The 22,227-nt window shown below is 48.7% G+C and overlaps 1 protein-coding gene across 11 annotated transcripts in view; it reads right to left on the reverse strand.

Moving 5' to 3' along the window:
* LOC148017678 (uncharacterized) overlaps nt 1-22,227 on the reverse strand; it is a 134,969-nt gene that overhangs the window by 84,505 nt on the left and 28,237 nt on the right. For all 11 annotated transcript variants that reach the window (XR_015687967.1, XR_015687966.1, XM_087663517.1 and 8 more), the window contains exons 2-7: nt 19,853-20,174; nt 19,660-19,747; nt 19,233-19,434; nt 17,094-17,418; nt 16,874-16,999; nt 6,649-6,827 (exon numbers count right to left, since the gene is read on the reverse strand). Coding sequence is in view for 9 of the 11 variants with exons in the window: in XM_087663517.1 (XP_087519643.1) it covers nt 6,649-6,827; nt 16,874-16,999; nt 17,094-17,418; nt 19,233-19,434; nt 19,660-19,747; nt 19,853-20,014 (1,082 nt within the window). In the remaining 2 variants the exon portion in view is untranslated. The remainder of the gene's footprint in view (nt 1-6,648; nt 6,828-16,873; nt 17,000-17,093; nt 17,419-19,232; nt 19,435-19,659; nt 19,748-19,852; nt 20,175-22,227) is intronic.

Below are 22,227 nucleotides of genomic sequence, written 5' to 3' on the forward strand. Positions count from 1 at the left end.
TCCATCTACTCCCATCCCTCATATATCTCCTCTCCCCTAGGTAGTGATTGACCTTGTGTAGCTCTCCTTGTGTGGTAGACGTTTGATCCCTGTACAGGGGCCCCATACAGAAGTGTTCGTATGACCAAAGTGTTGAAGAGCCAAAGCTTCATCCGAGGCTGCTGAAACTATATGAGTGCGCACTGGCTCTCCATCGCCCCTGGAGTTGCATAGTCTCATCTCAATCTATTCTTTACCGCTCTCCTCAAAGTGAATCTCAATCTTGAAAAGGTAATCCCCAAGTAAACATATCTCTAGACCACCTCCACTATCTCCTCTCCATATGTGAAATGGGGTACTCCTCACCGAATCCACTAGGAGGAAGTGTTAAACACCATAACCTTGATTTTTCCAAGGTTCACTATGAGATCCCTATCCTGACAAAAGACTTGTAGTGCATCCAGGTGGCAGTGCAATCCCTTCGATGTGCTAGAGATGAGGACTATGTCATCGGCATACAATAGTATGGGTATCAATGCCCCACCAAGCCAACTCCCTCCCCTCCACGTCCATCAATGTAGTCTAATATCTCATCAATATAGAGGCCGAATAGAGTAGGTGAGAGTGGACATTCTTGTTTCACCCCAATGGTGTTGGTGATCTCCTCCAACGGCCCTCCTAGTACTCATACTCACCCTGTAACACACGCGTACAATGCTAATATCCCCAATCTCATCTCCATTGGGACCTCCAACTCATGTAGTCTATGCACGAGCCTAGCATGTGGTACTGTGTCAAAGGCCTTAATGAAATCCACAAAGCAACAATATACCCTCCTCCCTTGTGCCTTGCTCTCCTCAATGATGGCTTAAAGTGTGAGGATATGATCAAGAGTGGAGCAACCCCCCTAAACCCTACCTGTCCACGTACCAAATGTTGGTGCTTCTCTACCCATTAGCTCTGCTCATGCTCTAATATCGATCCATAAAGCTTGGTTAACACGTGGCCAAGTATGACCATGCCCAATGTTGGTGCTTTTCTACCCATTTCCTCTCCTCATGCTCTAGCATCGATCCATAAAGCTTGGTAGCACGTGGCCAACCATGATCATCCTAATGTTCATAAGAACCATGAGGTCTCCAGCTTTCAAGATTGGTACTATGGTATTAGTTGACCAACTAGAAAGGAAGCCTTCACATAGGGCCATGTTGAATCGGTGGGCTAAAAGGCGCTAAGATGTCTTTGGCATGTGATAGGTGCTCTACTACTAGTCCATCATGTTCCTGGGCCTGTCATGCTAGAATCTATCGATGGCGCTGCAAACCATCACCATGCTTGAGAAGGTAGATGATGTGGGTCTATACTTTGGTGGTCGGGACCGCCCATGTACCTAGTATAATGAGGTGGCATATGCATGCCATGTGTCTAGGGAGGTGATGGATGTATGGGCTCGAGGTGCCTAGAATGCTTTCCACACCTCCTTGCAATCTTGTCCCAAGAATAGCTGATAAACCTCATGCTCCAATCTGGATAGAAATGCCCTCTTCTTCTGTCGCACTAGGCGTCAAAAGATCGAGTGTGTCTAGCTGTGTATAGGCCCCTCGTGCAGAGAGAGAGAGACATAAACAAAGAGATAGATACATAGACAAACTCACACAAAAGTAGTGCAGGAGGCCCTTGCTTTCCAAAAAGCTTAGGACTTCTATGTTATCCATTTTTTAACACAAGGAGATGGATTATCATAACTAGAGAGTGCAAAACTAAGTTCTGTTAACTTTACCATCCATGAAAGAAATGACCCTAGAACTTGGTCTACCATTCCTACATCAGTGGTCCCGAGAACCACATACAAGAGATTGGTTGAGAGGTCTACAAACATGGGATCTTGCCTTCCTTTATGATCAGCAGTTCGATGCTTCAGCATAATTTGTGGCAGTCTTGTTGAGTGTCCAATGGATGTATTTATGTTCCTATCAAGTAGCATTCTGATAAGGATAAATTTGCTTTTGGGGCAGACAAGGTATTTACAATGTCTCTGCAGTACTCTTCCAGCCTCATAAGGGCAGAAAACCTGTGCTACACTTGTGATAACTACAATCAGAATGCTTACGAATACACTCAAGATGTCCTGCTACCTCCTCCTAGGTTAGAGACAAGTATATGAAGGGCCAACAGAACGGCTCAGCCCCATCACGTCACACAAGCTACCCCCCCCCCCCGCCCCGTCTGATCGACGCATCCGGCCGGATCAGCGCCATCACCAGCGACATCCCCCCTCGCCATCGCCAAGACCATCACCAACCCCCCTCATCAGTGCCTACGCCCCATCCCCCTCGCCTTCGCCAGTGCCCCATCGCCATCTCCCTGCGCCACCGCCTACGTCTTCCGCGCCGCATGCGCCCGCCCTGCACCCCCCTGCGCCTGCCCTGCCCCCTCTGCCTACACCCACCTGCCGCCCCTGCACCTATCCCGCCTGTCCCAGCTCCGTTTTTTCTCCCCCTAGCCGCCGCCCCCGCCCCCGCCCCCGCCTATCTTCTCCTCCCTCCACCCCCCCGCATGCTATCCCGCCTGGAGGCCGGGCCCTTGTCAGACTGTCACACCACCGCCATCGAAAACAGAAATCTCCCTCCCCCCTTCGCCATCGACACTCCCCCCCCCCCCCTTCCAGTTGCTCCCTCCCCCTCCAGCAACTCCCCCTCCAGTAGCATAGCAACATGATAGGTAGGTTCTCCCAGAAGGGACACGCAACGGAAACCTATGGTCAGACACCGGCGCACTCAGCGAGTGCCCCCTAGTCAAACACCTTGCGCGTAGTCCTCGTTGAGGAGCAGCTCTTAGCCGTTCGAGCTAAGGAGCTAGAGCTAATGGAAACAGCAATTTATGGTCAGGTAGTAGGACATTCCCCAGCCAGGGCCCGGCTTCGAGACTGGCTTCACTCCACGCTACGCATCGGCACAGCGCAGATCGTGGAGGCGGTCCTATTGGGCCAAGGGATCTTCATGGTCCGGCTCAGCTCGGCAGACGCAGCCCGCGAGCTACTCGCCAATTCACCATATGCGTCCACGAAGGGGATCATATACATGGTCCCTTGGTACAGTGGCTTTACTATGGAGTTGTTTACACTCCACAATAGGTTTCTTCGGGACCCGGTCACCCTTCTTTTCCCTAGCCTGGCGATTGAGTATCGCCAGTTGGTGGAAGACTTGGACGGCTCTTCGGCACAGTCCTTCCCGCGTCTTTCGCGGATGCAGTGACAGTAGAGCAGGAGTCCCAAAGGTACAGGTGACAGTGAAAGAGGTCAAGAATATCCCACAGTTCCTAGAGATTGAGGCAAGCGGGCACTCCTTTAGGCAACAAGTCATTGTGACTGGGCAACCAGGGCAGTGCCTGCGCTGCCACGACTTTGGGCATCAGGCGGCAATTTGTACGCGTTTGGGAGCCAAGGCGGCTCCGCCCATAGGTCCGCAAGTGGACTCTGACGGTTTCACACGGGTCCAAAGACGACAAAGAGGGAGACGGCAAGGGGAGGCGCAGCCAGGTCCACATACCCAGCCTCGTCAGCAGCAGGGTGTTGGTGGGCGAGCGACCCCCTCTCGGCAGAGCACTCCACAACCCCCCCTGTCCGCCCCACACGACAGGACCACAGCCCCCCACATTCTCCACCCGCGCCACAGACTACCTCGCCTGAGTTCCCACAGGCCCCTCAGCCACCCCCCCCCCCCCCCCCACATCCCATGCCCCCCCTTACTGACCTTGGCGCACAGCCCCTCCTTCCCCCATGCTTGGATTCGTGGGGTCTCCGGCCTGTACAAATGGGCCACCAGCAGGGTTCTCATAAGCAGAAGGCGAGGGCAAGAGTTTCGGCTGGAGAGATCGGTTCGACAGGGCTGCCCCCTGGCCCCATACTTGTTCCTACTCTTCACAGAGGCAATGTCTCACTTCCTCAGGTCACGTGTGAGCGGATTACGCAGCCTCCGACTTCCAATGAGAGAGAAGACTGAGTTGTTAGACTCAAAGTATGCAGATGATACAAGCCTCTACATAGAGGACGATGAGTTGATACTGGAGAGAATGAGGCTGGCTCTTGACGTATTCTGCGTTGCAGCGGGAGCGAAAATCAACTGGCGAAAGTCGGTTGGTTTCCTCACAGACCCGAACTCCAACACGGAGTGGGGCGTCCACTTGGGATTTAGATGGGTGAGCAGAGGGCAAACCATCTGATACCTAGGGTTCCAGGTGGGACTCAACATCACTCTTGCCCAGCAGTTTCTTCCTGTCCTTGATTCTATTCGGACGAAACTGACCTACTGGAGCACGGTTCGCCTCTCTCTAGCCGGTCGAGCCCTGGTGGTTAACCAGGTCCTCCTAGTGACGGCCTGGTACATCGCCTCATGTTGGTGCTTCTCCTCATTGTGCGTAGTGCAGCTTCGCCGCCTAGCGCTGAATTTCCTTTGGTCTGGGTATGATGGCTCCAGGGATTCTAGGGCCAAGGTGGCGTGGGCGACCATCATACGATATAGGTCAGAGGAAGGGCTTGGGATCATAGACCCAGAGCATCAGAGTATGGCCCTCTTGGGAAAGCTAGTTGTCCACGGTCTCACACCAGGCAGGCAAAATTGGAAGGTCTTATTGCAGGAGGGTCTTCAGGATTGCAAACCGAGGCTTGGCGGTGAGTGGAGGCCATCCCTAAGATAGATCTTCACATCAGCCCAGATCACCCCCCCCAGATCACCTTTCCTTCGTAGCCTACTCCGCGTGTGGCAGGGCCTCCGTATGGCCCTAATCCAGAGCCCCCCAAGTTGCCGGGAGGAAATAGACCGTCAGCCGGTGATCTGGAACCTCCAGGTCAAAGATCGGGAAGGGGCACAGATAGGAGAGCGCCCCCACATACAGTGGGCTGGGTAGGAGGCCGGCCCGGCTCGTACCATCGGGACATGGCAGGAGGTGTACAGGATGGCGGACGAGGAGGTGTTGCAACGAGTATCAGGCTGCCAGAGAGGAGTGGAGTTGAGAAGAAGAGAGATAGACGCAACAATATCTCCAGAGTGGCTTGCTCCCTCGATATGAGAGATGATAGAGCACGAGAAGGTATGAGCAGCTAGGTTTTCACCGGCAGGCATCCCCCTTCAGGTGGCAGGTAGAGTGGATGGCGCCCCGCAGGGGACTTTCTTCACTATTCAGGAGGGGGGACGTCTGGCCATTGACAGAGGGCAACAGGATGAGGGGATTGCCACCCTTTCCTGGAGGAGAATTCGGGTGGTGGGTCTTCAGGGGAAGAAATGGCAACTGAACCCCTATGTTTTCTGGAAGGAGCTCAGGGAGTGGCGCCTTTGGATCTGGGAGGGCAGACCACTTGATGAGCTGGAGTGGGATCCAGGAGAGTGGCTATGGCTGGCCTCTGTGGTCGCGAAAAAGCCACCCAGGTTCCTAGAGTACACTGCCAAGATTGGGAGACATGTACTGATGTAGGAGGATATGGACTAGGTGCCATCACGCAGCAGGCACTATGGGGAGCATGGCATCACGGAGCCCTTCCGACGGACCTTTTAGCGCCGCCTATGGGATAGCTGGAGGCCAAGGAGGGTGTCGTACTTCTTAGGGCTAGTGGCACATGGAGGTTTGGCAGTGAGAAGTTGGCTTGCCCAAATGCAGAAGGAGGGAGACTGTAAGCGCTGCAGCCAGCAGCCTTTGGAACCCCAAAGCACTGCCTTTGGTCATGTGAGAAGGCACAACTCATGTGGAGAGGAGCATGCCATATCCTTCGACGTATAGCACCTAGCCTTGGGTGTATCTCATGGGGAGCTTTCTGTTGGCAGGCAGTCAGCCAAGGCCGTCACCTTTTGTATGAGGCTGGGATGCAGGACACGATATTCATGATCGAGGCAGGGTCGTGCGCAATGGTCGGTCTCGAGGCTCTACCCATCCGCCAGGTACTGGAGCCCACAGCAGACCGCTCAGAGGTATGGGAGATCATAGGGAGTCTTACTAGATGGCATATATGGAAGGCGCGGTGCCAGGAGGCTTTCGGCGGAGAGAGACTTTCAGCACATGGGACCTTAGCAGAGCTCTGGACCTCCATCATCCACTCCCTCCGCGGCCGATGGGATCAGGTGAAGGGTGAGTCCAGGGCGAGTAAGGAGCTCTGTGGTCACTTCATACGTACTTGGGGCGGCCAGGGTCTGTTCTTTGTGATGCAGGCAGGCAGCCCCATTTGGCGATATACCCCCCCCCCCCCCCCCCATGGCTTCTTGCCCCCATCCCCCCTAGACCGCCCTGAGAGACTTGTATACATGATGTATTGGTGACTTTGCATCAGCTCCAGCTAGTCTGTTGAGCATGAGCACTCTGTTGTAATCAGTTTTTTGAGTAATATAATCAGCCACATTTTACTTCCAAAGAAAAAAAGAGACAAGTATATGAAAAGGAGAAGTTTACATCGTCCTCTCAATATTCACACAGCAGATTAAACCAAAATCATAAAAGCAATAAGTAAAAGCAGAGAGATGAACATATTTTTAACTAGTCCATTAAGAGACACTAGTTTAGAAAACAAAATGCTTTGACCTTCTCCTTCAAGCAGTTAAAGAAAGAAGGTAATGTGAAAGTAGCTAACATAAAGACAGCCATGATATATGTGACTTCAGATTGCAGTCAATGGAAGAGTATTACCTAATTTCAGGCCTCAAAGTTAAAAATCTCAACTCTCTATCTTCATCTTCTTGCAGCTTTTTTTGGATGATTCTTTGTCTTTCCTCCTCTTTGTTGAGACCTTCTCGGTAGAGTAGTTCACCATAGTTTCGAAATTGCTTTGCTGCTCTTCCTCTGAGTCTCATTATTCTCCTTGTTTTCTGGAAAATGAAGTTCCCAATATTTCTTTAAACCAATGTGTGAACACAGAACAAAAGCTTAGAATAAAATTTTAGAATACTGTTAAAGCATCCCCATAGGAGGGCTTGCAGATGTTAACAAAAATCTCACTACTGAAAACGCGTGTCAATTGTTGAGCTTTTTTGCAAAAGTCAATCACATTTAAATCACAAGTTAAATGACAAGAGCAATTGGAAAGAAGTAGAACCAAGACACAAATACTAGGATGGGAAGGGCACCACCTTTTCTTTAGAATATCTTCTTAAAGAAGAATGAATTCTGATACAAGACACCAAGACACAAACATTGGCAAACACTAGGTAGGGAAAGGCAGCATGACACCAGCATTGGTAAAACTGGCCTTCCATAAACCCAACACACAAAACATAAACTAGCACAAGCACAATAAACAACTTTTTTAAACACTAATCAGCAAACAATAAACTCATAGCAAGGGAGCTAGAAGACTCCCACACTGAAGAGTCAACACCAATTGGCCCACCAACCCCAGCATTGCTCTCACCCAATAGTGACATTTCACATGACAAACTTGTCCAAGTATATCTCCCAAATCACCCTGCAACCTCTAAACACACAGCAGCAAACTAGCCCCTATTCGTCCCCAAAATTCTTAATGCATGCTCTTCCAAATCAACCCAATTTGGCCCAAATGCACTCACCCAAGGTTGCATGTTTCATCAAGTCTTTTGGTGGCTGCTTTCCGCTGGTCTTGGCAGCTCCATCTCTATGCTACAAAGATGAGACGGTGACATGCTTCTCTAGTCGTAGTCGTGTTGATGTTAGCAGTCATGTGTCTTGCACAGCCATCTCCTGCCTGTGAGCCTCAATTTAAGTGAGACAGGGACATTAAGAGATCTAACACGCAATCTATCATGTTTTTGACAGAGGCAGCTCTGTTTAGAGCATGCATTTCTTTTCCAATCGTTTTTTGGTGTGTTCACATTAGCTGAGCTATCTTCCAACCTGTGTATTTCTTTTTCAATAGATCTAGACTACGTTCAGACTGGCCAGGATGAGGTGACCAGATGATCCAGTGGCAACAGCATTTTCTTGACTATTTTATTCAGGTCAACCACCTTTCTTGTCCCTTGTTTGACCAGCTCAGCCAATTTGCTGCCCCTCCTACTATTTATACCAGGGTGATTTGATGGCAGCAGTCATTCACAAATTTTCTTCTCCAAGTTTTGGCACACTCCAACAATTAGGGACTCTCCTCCATCTTCTGCTACTACCTTCCATCTCATTAGCTTGATCCAGTTGCAACCTCTCTTCCCTTCTCTCTCCACGTCATGTTTTCTCTTCCATTGTGCACACTCATTTGGTATCATTGCCAAAGTGAGGACTCGAAATTTCTAGAAAGAGAAGACCACACTCAGCTTGCTGTTTGGAGTAGTACTGCAAAGTTCTATAAATGAGAAAATATGAGTCATGAAATGTCTCAAAAAGCTAGACCCTAGAGTCTACTAGAGAATTTTAATCTCATCAATATTCTACATTGAAACTTGTATTCTCCAGCTTTATGTACTCACTATCACTAGCACCAAACTCCTGAAATGCACCCCAATTCTTTTATATTGGCAGTTTCCTTTCAGAAATTGTCCTCCAAGTAGAAGTTTCTCTCCTAATAAAGCATGGCATATATGTCTCTCTTGCATAATAGAGTTCAGTACAAAACAAGCAAGAACGAAAAAATAAGCATATTTTATGGAGCTTAAAGAAGAAGACATCAAGCAATTTGCTGATTTTAAGAACTCTAATGTTACATTGAATGTGTTTGTTGTGCAAGAAACATTTCTTACAGGTCCACAATTTTCAAAACGGGTTCTATACAGCTCCTCAGCAGCACATCCTTGTTGCCTCTGCATTGGACCTCCATCTTCACTACTCTACTGGCAACAATATACCACCTGAGAGATTATATCTTTCAGAATTTTAGGGGCCACTAGAACTTCAGGTCTCACAAGGCATGTCTATTATTTGCTGACAACACAACTTTGGGGTTGATTGTTGGCAAGCCTATATCACACATTCTGATACCTAATTTTGCCATGACCAAATGTACTTGACATCACTCCTCTGGTGGGAGATTATCAGGGCCATAAAAGTATTGCACATATCCTGATCGCCATATCCACCAGCAAACACCATTTATGTTGTCTGGGAGATATAATCAGCAGTTTGAAAGGTTATTTGGAAACACCTCATCTTGTCATTTACTCTTTGGAATTGCTGCTGTTGTTTTTTTTTGCAACTAAAGTGTGGCTAATTATATTACTTCAGAAAAAACCTGAATACAAGGAAGTGCTCTTGCTCAATAGACTAGCTGGAGCTGATGTAGAGTCTATCGCCATCTGGGGCTGCCTGCCTGCAATACGAAAACAGGTCTTGGCCGCCCCAAGTGTGCATGAAATGGAAACGTAGCTCCTAATGAGCTCTCGACTCGCCCTGCACTTGGTCCCATCGACCGCGGAGGGAGTGGATGATAGAGGTCCAAAACTTTGCTAAGGTCGCCTCTGCTGAAAGTCTCTCTCCGCCAAAAGCCTCCTGACAACAGACCTTCCAGATATGCCATCCAATAACACTCCCTATAATCTCCCATACCTCAAAACAGTCTGTTGTGGTCTCTAGTACCTGGCGGATGGGTAGAGCCTCCAACCCGACTACTGCACATGACCCTACCTCAATAATGAATATCGTGTCCTACATCCTGGCCCCATACAACAGGTGACGACCCTAGCTAACTACCTGCTAGCAAAAAGCTCCCCATGAGATACATCCAAGGCTGGGTGCTAAACAGCGGAGGATGCGGCATGCTCCTCTCCACACAAGTTGCGCCACCTCACACGACCAAAGGCAGTGCTTTGGAGTTTCCAAAGGTGGTTGTGTGCAGCGCTTACAACCTCCCTCTTGCATCTAGGCTAGCCAACTTCCCACCGCCAGGCCTCCATGTGCCACCAGCCATAAGAAATATGATACCCTCCTCGACCTCCAACTATCCCATAGGCAGCACCAAAAGGTCCGTCGGAAAGCCTCCGTGATGTTGTGCTCTGCCCAGTGCCTGCTACGTGACGGTGCCCCATCCATGTCCTCCTACATCAGTACGTGTCTGCCAATCCTGGCTGTGTACTCCAGGAACCTCGGTGGCTTCTTGGTAACCGCAGTGGCCGGCCATAACCACTCTCCCGGATCCCACTCCAGCTCAAGTGGCCTGCCCCCGCATATCCAGAGGCGCCACTCCCTAAGCTCCTCCTAGAAGACAAAAGGGTCCAGCCGCCATGTCTTCCCCTGAAGGCCAACCACCCCAATCCTCCTCCATGAAAGGACAGCTATCCCCTCATCTTGCTGCCCTCTATCAAGGGCGAGACGCACCCCCCCCCTACACGATGAAGAAAGTCCCATGTGGAGCGCTGCCTACTCTACCTGCCACCTGTAGTGGGATACCTGCTGGTAAAAACCTAGCGGCCCATACCTTCCCAGGCTCTATCGGCTCCCATATTGAGGGGGTAAGCCACTCCTGAGAAATTGTTGCATCTATCTCCCTACTCCTCAACTCAACTCCTCTTTGACAGCCTGATGCTTGCTGCAACACCTCGTCCACCATCCTATACACTTCCCGCCATGTCCTGATGATACGAGCCGAGGCAGCCTCCCAACCAACCCACTGGATGTGGGGGTGCTCTTCAATCTGTACCCCGTCCCGATCTCTGACCTGGGGGTTCCAGATTACCGATTGACAGTCTATCTCCTCCTGGCAGCCTACGGGACTTTGAATTAGGGCCTTACGGAGGCCGTGCCACACAAAGAGCAAGCTGCGTAGAAAGCAGGATCGGGGGGGGGGGGGGGGGGGGGGCGTGATTTTGGCCGTCGTAAAGATCCATCTCAGTGACGGCCTCCAATCACCGCCAAGCCTTGGTCTACAATTCTAGAGGCCCTCCTATAGTAGGACCTTCTAGGTCTGCCCTCTTGGTGTGAGGCCGCAGACTACTAGCTTGCCCAAGAGGGCCATACTCTGATACTCTTGGTCTATGATCCCAAGCCCTCCCTTTGACCGATATTGGATGATGGTCGCCCACGCCACCTTGGCCCAGGAATCCTTGGAACCATCTGACCTGGACCAAAGGAAATTCAGCACTAGGCGGCAAAGCTGAACTACGTAGGATGAAGAAAAGCACTAACACGAGGCGATGTACCAAGCCGTCGCTGGGAGGACCTATACCACCAAGGCTCGGCCTACTAGGGAAAGGCAAGCAGTACTCCAGTAGGTCAACTTCCTCCAAATAGAGTCAAGGACTCCAAGAAATTGTTGGGCGGGAGTGATGTCAAGTCCCACCTGGAACCCTAAGTAACGGACGGTCTACCCTCTGCACACCCATCTAAATCCCAGGTGGACAACCCACTCCCTACTAGAGTCCAGGTCTGTAAGGAATCCAACTGACTTTCGCCACTTGATTTTCGCTCCCACTACAATACAGAACACCTCAAGTGCTAGTCTCACTCTCTCCAAGATCAACTCATTGTCCTCTATGTAGAGTGTTGTATCATCTGCATACTCTGAGTCTAACAGCTCTGTCTCCTCCATCACTAGGAGTCGGATGCCGCATAACCCGCTTCGACTCTACAAAGAGTAAGAACAGGTACGGGGCCAAGGGGCATCCCTGTCGGACCAATCTCTCTAGCCGAAACTCCTCCCCTTGCCTAGCACCTATGAGAACCTTGCTAGTGGCCGATTTGTAAAGTGCGGCAACCCCGCGGATCCATGTCTGGGGGAAGCCCAACCTCAACATGGTGCCCTCTAGGAAATCCCAATCCACCTTGTCGTAGGCTTTCTCGAAATCTAGGAGTAGTACGGCCAGTGCCTGCCAACTGTGCTGAGCCCACTCTATCGCCTCAAAGAAGGTGAATACCTTGTTCAGGATGCTCCTATCCTGGACAAAGCCTATTTGTGTGTCATGAATGATGTTTGGAAGCAAAGGGTGGAGTGGCCTACCAATCATCTTTGCCAGTGTCTTATAGGCTACTGACAATAAAATGATTGGTCTCCACAGGGATAGCTCCAACTGGTCTCCCCCTTTGGAGAGGAGACTGATAAGGCCTGTCGAGAGACTCCCTATCATCTGTCCTGAAGTGAAAATCTTCTGGAAGGCCAGCAGCAGGGGGTCCTTCATCACCTCCTAGTAGGTAATGAAGAAGGGCTTGGAGAGACTATCCTCTCCTGGGCATTTCTACCCGTCATGTGTATGAAAGGCCTCCTCTAGTTCCTTATCTGTGAAGGGGGCTAGGAGCGAGCATCCCATCTCTGTGATGAGGGACGGGATGTGATCCTAGACCTGCTGTCTACATCGTTGTCCTCTAGTTGACGCTATCTCCAGCTGGAAAAGGCGTCTGTAGTAGTCGGTAGTAATCTCCATCACCTTGTCTGGGCTAGAACGAGTCCTCCCATATTGATCCCAAAGACTATGTATCTGCTCTCCTGAGGTGCGGGCCTGGTGCGCCTGGAAAAACTCGCTGCACATCGTATCCTCCTTCCGCGCCCAGAAGGCTTCTGAGGTGCAGAATAAGAACTCCGAGCGCTTGTCCTCTAGACCCGTGATGGCTGCTCGCGCTCGCACCTGTGCGTGGAGGGTGGGATCCCCTGGTGCGTCTTGTAGTAATCTCTACGTGGCTACAAGGTTCCAACAGAGTACTCTCTCCTCTTCCTAGCTCTGTTGCCTAGCCTGTAGGACTTCCTCCTGCCAGATACTGCTCGACTCGGCTAGGACCTTTGCAACTTCCTCCGCGATCCGGTCCCTCCTACCTCGCTCCCTGGTCCAGATCTGCTCAATCTGTCTCTTCACCTCCTCCCTCCTATAGATCGAGTCAGGGATCCGAGAGGGTCGTGTGTTTAGGGCAGATGCTGGGGGATCAAGTGTCAGGAGAACCGGCGGACAGTGTGGTGCCCACCAACTGCCCTACTTGGCCTCCACGAGAGCATCTCCACACTCCCACATAGAACCTGTCCAACCGCTCGAGCAGGACTCCACCTAGCTGCCTATATCCCCAAGAGTAGTTCAATGACCTCTCACTCCTGTGGAAGGCAAGGTCTCTCCAAGCAACGTGTACTCCTACTGCCACTAGGATGACCTCCCATGCCTTCTGCTCCTCCCCAACCATGCTGTGGTAGTTCCTGCCTCTGCAATGTTGGTCCTGTAGAGCCTCCAGGTTGTTGAAGTCCCCTCCAACAATCCACGAGTCCACCTCTAGGAGTCCTATTGCGATCTCCACCCTGAACCTACTGCGTGCCCTCACCTCATTGGGAGCATAGACATTGAGGACTCCAAGGCACAAGTCCCCAATATCCAATCTGATCCATAGAACCCTCCCTGCCACTATCATCCTGTGGTCTCATACGCAGGCGGTGAGACTCGGGCCAATAGAAGTACACACGTCTCCACTCCTACCATGGGGACCGATGGCATGCTCCCAGTAAGTGAATGAACTGCCCGAGAGTACCTTCCCTACCCGCTAGGCCTGGGCGGGAGTCAGCTTGTGCTCCTGTAATAGTAAGATGTCGATTTGTCCGGCAAGGGCAAGCTGTAGCTCCTGCCGAGCAATCAACTTCTTGGAACCACATGTTCCACTATAGTGGAGGCTATTCACATTCCATGATGCAAGATGTAAGCTCATAGGGAAACCTGTGACTGACCAAACAAGCATCTGTTCAGTGTGGAAGCTACTAACGAAGAGGACGAGCTATGAGGCATGCAAATACGCTTCGCCGCCGGCCTGGATAGTGAACTCCATTCCCCCGTGGTAGCCCTTGGGTGGACCATGGGGGTGATGGATGCGCCTAGTGGTACCACCAAGGCATCTATCAACCAGGCTGAGAGGCGAGACTCTATACACTGGTAGAAACAGGCCGCCTGTTCCAAGGGCCACTCAATCACATCCATCGGCGCTCTCCACTGCGGAGGGGCTCGAAAGATAATGCTCAGATGTGGGACCTCGGCCCCAACCCACCAATTAATGTCCATCATGCACCCTCGCCACTGTTGGGAGAAAAGTGTCAGTCCACCTTCTCCCCTATACTGGGAGATGTGGTCTGCCACCTGGCTCTTCACCTCCTCCTCTATCTGAGTCATCGTCCAATCTCCTGTGTGAGAGGTCTAAAGGAAGAAGGCGTAGTTTGGTCCATCCGATGGTGCTAGTAGATGGACCTTGCCACTCCTTGACTTGTGTATCACAAAGATTTCCACCTCCAAGGGTAGTGGGAACTCTCCGTGCTCCGCAACTCTCAGGTAAGACCACGGCCCACTGCGAAAAAACTCCTGTGGTAGCAACTGCGCCTATCTCAAGAAAGTGTGACCGGCAACATGAACGGATGAGCTGGTGGTTGTGGGGAGGGGAGGGGGGCTAGATTGCGGGTGAGTGGATGATGTCAGTGTATAGGGCTCCTTGCCTCCTGTGGGGGGGGGTCACCTGTGGTGGGTGGGGATCAGCGGGGCTGGTCGTTGGGGGTGATGGTGGGGAGGGGGACGATCAAGGGATGGTGGGGTGAACGGGGGCACACGGCAGGTGTGGGGGGGGGAGCCAGTGGCTCTAGAGGAGGGGGGCTATGGACTAGGGTTGAGGGGGAAACCATGGGGGGGGGGGGAGGGAAGGGGTTGGGGGATGTGGGCTCTCAGGTGAGGCGGCCTATGGTGCCTCCGTGGGGGGCGGATGTGTAGGCCTATGGTCCTCTCGAATAGGGGGAGGAGGGGGGCGCCGTGTAGTGCTCTGCCGGGGAGGTGACACTCGCCCTCTTGCTCCCTGCTGCCGTGGCTGTGTCTGAGAGGCTACCTGCGGCCCCCCCTGCCGTCTCCCTCTCTACCGTCTCTAGATCCGTGTAAAGTCGTCTGCGTCCGCCTATGGACCTGTCGGCGAAGCCACCTTAGCTCCGAAGTGCGTGCACTCTGATGCAAAGTGCCCAAAGTCATAGCAATGCAAGCACTGCCCTGGCTGCCCAATCACGATGACCTACTGCCTAAAGGAGTGTCCACCTGCCTCAATCTCTAAAAACTGTGGTATACTCTTTGTCTCTTTCACTGCCACCTGTACCTTTGGGACTCCTGCAACTATCATTGCATCCGTGAAAGAGGCGGAAAGGACAGTGCCGAAGAGCCGTCCAAAGTCTTCCACAAGCTAGCGATACTCTATCGCTAGTCTGGGAAAGAGTAGGGTGACCAGGTGTCTAAGGAAACTGTTGTGGAGCACAAATGCTTCCACTGTGAAGCCACTATACCAGGGAACCATATGGATGGCCCCCTTTGTGGAGACATAGGGTAAGCTAGCCAATAGCTCCCGTGCTACGTCTCCTGAGAGGTGAATCGTACCATGAAGATCCCTTGACCCATTAGGACCGTCTCCACAATCTGCGTTGTGCCGATGCTCAGCGTGGAGTGAAGCCAATCCCGAAGCTGGACCCTGGATGGGGAGTGTCCTACTACCTGACCAAAGATCATTGTTTCTTTAAGCTCCATCTCTGTGGCACGAATGGCTAAAAGTTGTTCCTCACAAAGGACGACGCGCAAGGTATTTGACTGGGGGGCACTCGTAGAATGCACCACCATCTGACCAAAGGTTTCCATTCTGCATCCTTGCCGAGAACCTACCACTCACACTGCTGTGCTATCGAAGGGGACGAGATGTTGCTACAAAGGAAGGGAGCAATTGGAGGGGAGGAGGCCGATGGCAGGGGGGATGCACAGCTGTGGGGTTTGGGGGGGGGGGGGGGGGGGGGGGGGGGGGGGGCCAGGGATTCTTTTTACACGGTGGGGGAGGTGTTAGACACCGCTATATGCCAGCTCGCAACAGGCGAACACGTGTTAGGCCTATCGGACAGAGCCGGGTATCCATACGGGAAAAGGCGGAGGGGTAGACGATGGAGGCGGAGAGGCAGGAAAACAGCTCCTCAGGCGGGAGGACAGGGCGGGATCAAGCGGAAGGTGTTTTCAGGCGTGGGCAAGCAGGCGGGGGCAGAGGTGGCGTTGTGGGAGGTGCGTAAGGGCGGCGTTGAGCAAGGGGAGGGGTCGCACAAGGGGGGTCGAGCAGGGGGAGGGGTCATGCAAGGGCGTGGAACAGGGGGGAGGGGTCGAGCAGGGGCGGAGGCGGCGCTATGGGGGGTCGCACTGGGGGGAGGGGTCGTGCTAGGGGGAAGGGGGGAAGAGGCAGCGTAGAAGGCAGGGGGATGATGGGGGAGTAGCAGGACAGAGGCAGGGGGAGCTGGCGCAATGGCGGGGGGTTGGAGCTGCAGCGAGCACAATGGCAGGAGCAAAGGGTTATGATATATAGAACAGGATTATTTGTTATGCAAAAATTTTGGAATTGTTGTTGAGACTTCTGCTCCAAAAATAAGATCCTCCTATTAGTTGAATAGTAACAAGAAGTGGCTTTAAAGAGAAAACATGCAATTGCCGGTTAACCAAGGCTGGCTGCTTTGCAAGATGAGGAATGAAGAGCCATGGTGCTGGTTGGTAATGCCATAAACGCTACCCTGCCTCCACATAATGAGAGAGAATTAAAAAGTTGATTGCTTTTGTGATCCACGTGTCTTGTTACATGAGATCTTTTCTGTTGAGAACCATGTAATATAGGTTTGTGTTATTCTCACCAAATCTCCCTCTCAGGAACAGGATTCTAGATATAAATGCATGGCCAAGGCCTTGCAATGAGCAAGAACTCAGAGTCCGCAACCTCAACAACTCATGATCTTCAAAGGATTCTTAGTCATTTATAAATTTAAATCCCTTCCCATACACATGGCAAAGTTTCAATTATATCTTACAGCATCATAAGTGTATTTACTTTCAGAGGAAAGTTTTCTTCACTAATGGATACATTTATGGCCAAAATTCCATGTAAACTGTTAGTGATTGATAGGAGTGCTGCTTCTCTAGACATAATAGTCTTATGTAGCCTCCAAGAATCTGGATACAAAAGGATCTACAGACACTCACCAACTTGAACAATATACCCATATCCGCAAATGTACCTTTGAGATAGCAGGCTTGTCTCTCTCAATTCTTTGTTGATACTGTTCCTGGCACCATCTCTTTTGTTCCTCAATTCTCTGCTTTTGCCTTAGAAACTCTCCATAAAGACGCATATAAACTGCTTTCTGTCTCAAACGAACATCACCTTCATGATTAGATCAGTACCAATTTAATCCCCACAAAGCATTAGACTCATTTAAATAGTTCTAACAATCTTACTGCTCTTTCTGAAATCTGTTTTGACCGACGATTCTCCTGCTTTTCTGATTGATTGTTTGCCTGACTTTTTGCTAGACTGGTAAAAGTAGGAGAGAGAAGACTCTCTGAAAGTGTCTTTGAGAGCTTTTCACTGTTATGAGCTCTGTTGCTGGCATTGGGAGATTGCCGTTGCTCTGTGTCATACCTGTAATCCTGATTGTTCTTAGAGCTCCAGTTATGTTCAGCAGATTCAAGATTCTTTTCTTCAGATGCTTGTTCTGTTCCTGCTTCATCTGTATAGACCATTCCATCCTGAGAAGCGAATCTGATACTCTTGTCCACTTTACTGCCATTTTAGTCAAAAAAAAAATTTGAGTCAGGTCAAGAGAACCCTTTCACAGACAAATGAACAGAAGACTTTCCCCTCAACTCAGGCAAACGTATGCTTGCCAAAACTAAGAAAAAATGCAACCAGAATAGGAGTATAGCCCTGAACTTTGGGGACTACCAACTATGTGTCAGACAGTACATATGAGATGGTACATCTGTGTTTGTTTAATGCAAAAGAATCTAGTACTCTTCATATGATCGACACAACATGCTTAGGAGAACAGAGCCTTGTTATTTGGAACGAAACCAGACTACTGCAAGGATCAGCAGTTTGGAGATCCTCTCCCTGAATGCAACAAATGATTGCACAAGGAATGATGCCATAAATAGTCTATCACTTTGTGGATTCCTTCATAGAGACACAAAGATAATACCCCCTGATCATAGTCGCTTCCTCCTTGTCAAAGTGAAGATCTAATCAGGTCGCTTATCACAATAGCAATATCCAATCTTCTGTTTCCACTATGTTAGAAAGCAGAACAGAGAACAAAAGGCCCAAACAGATTGGAAGCAGCAGGTGGAAACTGCGGCAATGGTCCAAAGGTAGACAAATTTAAAAAGACACATCCCCTTTCTGAATGTGAACTCATTCCAAAAGAACCTACCCACTATCTTTCAAGATTAGTCCCTCCAGAGAAGAGCCCCACTTCTTGGATAGGCTCAGGAAAATGGGCAACAAGATGTGATAGAAGAGGCTAAAGAGGCTAGTTTAGGGCTTAGAAACAAGACAAAGTGTTTCTGTAACTCATTGCATCAGAAATGACCAGGAATGTTTGAAAATGGAGCATAACTGCGCTGGCAAGAACCTGTTGGAGATGCCTGTAAAAAACAGAGTGTTGGAAACAGGTCACATTTTGAAATGGCCTTTACTCATTGTTGCACAGACATTTGCAATCAAGAAATAACTGGGCAAGGAATGTCAAGCCATTTAGCCGAATTTTCCAGTAGAACTGCATTTTTGGTATCTCAATGACTGTGCTCCATAGAGTAACATATTTTGAATTCCCAACACAGATGTTTCATACATGACTGGGCCTAAAGATGCCACTAACACAGGCCAAACGAGCAGAGCTCTAACAGGAATTCCACAATTCATAGCTGCAAATGGCATTACATGTACTATGTGTTGTCCATAGAAAAACAATGCAAGCACAGTAAATCCACTCCACAATCATGCCACCAAGCAACACTGCTGCAGTTCTTCACAATTATGCTGCAGTGAAACATGGCATGGCTGTATACACATTTTAACCACACACGTTGAGCACACAAGACACACAAAAGGTCTAAGTTCACAATTTTTGGAACCTAGTTTAACAAGTGGTTAGTAAGCCTATGAAAAATATAGTAAAAATGTTACTGTAGTATTTATATGTGGAAACTGTGATTTAAAGGTGTGAAAACAAAGGTGTTCAGCAAAGGTTTATCCTCAACAAAGAGATAACACGTCACAAAGTGACATCCCTATACAAGCTCTAAGAAATCATAAATCAGAATTTTGATAGAGACTCTATGATGCTATTTGAGGCATGCATGTAAAATGTTTCATAGCTCAAATGTAAAAAGTTCCTTGGGACAGATTATGGCCACTTTGCCTGTGCAATCCAAAAGATTCTCACACGTAAAGCGGAACTGTTTTGTAAAACTTAAAACACCCCCAAGGAAAAGGCCTCACTTCAAAGAATGTCAAATCTGAATTTATAAAAAAGCACCTTAACACCTGGATGCCAACTTAAAATGAAATGTCCAACTATATAGATAGTAGTCCACCTGATCCTGCGCACCTCTTGGACAATGTGTTCAGTCAAGGGAGCCACATATTTTTCAGGCAATAAATGAGCTTGACAAAAATTAGTTGCTGCAGCTTCTGCTGAGTCACCATCCCTTATTTCGATGTATTCTAAATGTCCATCTTCAACCTCTACAGTTATGGCAAGAAGTACTCTCCTTTCTTCTTCATCAGCATCCAAATCTGCAGTTAAGTGGCAGAAACTTGTCTGAAAGCTTTTCAACACATACTGGACATAACTTAGCACACTGCTTAAACTTCATTAAGTTTTCCTAATTTGGTTGAAGAAACAAACAGTATTTTCATACGAACTCTTCTTTCTACACAGACGTTTTCCATTCTGAGATAAGATGACTCTCTTGCTCGTCTGAGACAAAAACCTTAAATGTACAGTCAGTTCTTATTTACATTGTCCTGCAAATCCATGCTCTGTACTCTGTTCCAAAAAAGGTACTAGCTTTGAGGAAGGGAAACTAGTACTTTGTGTTGTAACAGCCTGCTTCAAAACAGAGAAATTGGGTCATTTCCTTACAAGATGAAAGCAAAAGGCCTTACTTATTCTTGTTTTATAAAGAATGAAGTAAAAAACTGTACAACCTACCTGAGTTTCCCGTACATCTTCCCCTGGATCTATAGGACTATTTTGAAAGTCTGCACTATGCTGTGAGCAATTGTAAAAGTTTGATTGTTGTACCCAGTTTGCTGTCTCTGACAAGCTTACAGACTGATCAGTGTCTACATATCTTGATGAGTGTCTCTTCATGATACCTAAAGGCTACAACTTAAAACGCCTTAAGTATCAATGATTCAAGCGTTCTACCCGCTACAAGCATCAACCTGAAACCCACTTAGTGCTACAAGTAGGAAGCTGCTTGAAGCAATCCACCTCCATCTTAAGCACTTTGTTTGCTGCTGTCAGATACCTGGTTAAGTGAGATATTAGGTTAGCAAATTGGCCATCAGATTTTTTCATTATATAAGAGTAAAACCACCAATAAGTAAGTCTATTGTAAGAAATACTATCTTCTTTTCATATCAATTCTTCTATCAATGCAAGTATATTACAATCCCACCTTCATAGCAAATCCAAAACATTACAATTCCACCCTCATAGCAAGTACAATATATCAATTCTTCTATTGATGCAGGTACACTACTATTCCACCTTCATAGCAAACTGCACACATTCCTGGCTAAAATTATATGGATCCAAATTGACACTGGAGTGTAAATAGGGAGGCCAAATTGACACTGAAGTGTAAATTCCTGGTTACACTCTCAAAAGGAAGTTCAAACACCTCGTTCTTCTGTCATAATGTCATAGCTGACCACCAGAAAAGCCTATATCATTCAGATCAAGGAACTAGGATTTCAGATTTGAACTGGCTCCAGTATAAGATTATACAATCATCCTACAAGCATGGTCTAGAATGCTTAGCATACATATTCAAACTAATATCCTGTTCCCTCAAAATAAGATCTTTTCGGGCATCCTGTCAAGCATCATCCTATAGTAGAATAAGTTTGCCCATTGTGCATCCTTAAATTAACTTGGACTGCAAATCAATCTGTTTCTAGAACAGACTTGTCTTGTTCCTGTACCACCTATATCTTTATTCACATATAGGCATCCATAGCATCACTTTTCTAGCTCAATGTTTGGAGCCATATGGTGGTGCATTTCCTTCTCTTCTAATCAGAATTGTATAGGTGCAATTCTGAGATACAATGAACAGTCCGTGAGTGTGGTGCATGAAGAGTCATTAGTACAGGCAATCTGCATCATATCCCTAGTGCCATTGTTTTTTCTATACTTCCACTGCATTCCCAGAGCACCCTATCAATTTCTTTGACAAACTTGCTAGCTCAAATGTCTAAATGGGCACCCAACAAAAGCACAAGACATGGACATTTGAAGAGCAGGTACTAAAGGTGAAATCGGAGTCTGGGAAAGTCCATCTGGCATAGTAACATGGGATGGGTTTTGGGGACAGGACAGGGATGGGAACGGGGATGGAGCAAGAATTGCCATCCCCTGTTACCATGAGAGGGGGCTCTAACATGGGGACGGAACTGGGATGGTAGAGGGATGGGATAGGACAAGGACAGGAAGCTGGAAAACTGCCATCCCCTGTTACTATGCCATCTGGGCAACTCCTCAAATAGACAGTGTGAGCGAGTTCAAATGGGTCAAGCATGAAGTGTGCCGCACAACTAGCGTAAAGCTTATGGCATAAAGGTATAATTTTGATGTATTTGTGCATGCTTTGAATCATTCAGGGCTATGGTTGAAAATCCTTCTGGCTGTAAATTGGTTTCACACATTAATAAAAGGTGGAAATATTTCTTTGTAAAGGGTACCCTACTATTTTTGTCATCAAGGGATGTCAAACATATCTGCACCACACCATACAAGATGTGTGGCTGAACTTACAAATTTTCTCACTTACAAGGATGGTATGGTATATGATGAAAGGCAAAAACTTAGCAACCAAATTCTCAGTAGATGCTTGATATACTCTCATCATGTAATGATATGTTGTTTGTCTGCTCCTACCCTTCCCGCAGTTCCGTCAACTCCCACACCCCCTCCTTGAGACCCATTACCTTGCTAGTACCAGCAAACCATGTAAATTCAGGGATCCTTTCACTATATTCCACTCCAAAGGGCCCTAGAAGATCTACCCGGCTTGCACCTTAGGCTTCATTTGCGTCGTCATTTACAATTGAGGGAGACTTTTCAGCACCCCCAATGGTGAGAGGCCATTGAAATGAGCTAGAGAATATTGATCGAAATGAGACTTAGACCTTGGTGGATCGTCCGAGTCACAAGAAAGTCATCGAGATAAAGTGAATATTTAGGACCAAGCTAAAGGGTGATGGGACTTTAGACAAGTACGAGGCTCACCTTGTCGTACAAGGGTTTCGACAAAAGTAAGGCATTGATTAAAATGCAATCCAAAGAGGGATCAAACC

This window comes from Lygodium microphyllum, chromosome 22, assembly GCF_053477565.2.
Source record: "Lygodium microphyllum isolate KBCC chromosome 22, Lygodium_microphyllum_v1.1.10, whole genome shotgun sequence".
Taxonomy (NCBI): Eukaryota; Viridiplantae; Streptophyta; class Polypodiopsida; order Schizaeales; family Lygodiaceae; genus Lygodium; species Lygodium microphyllum.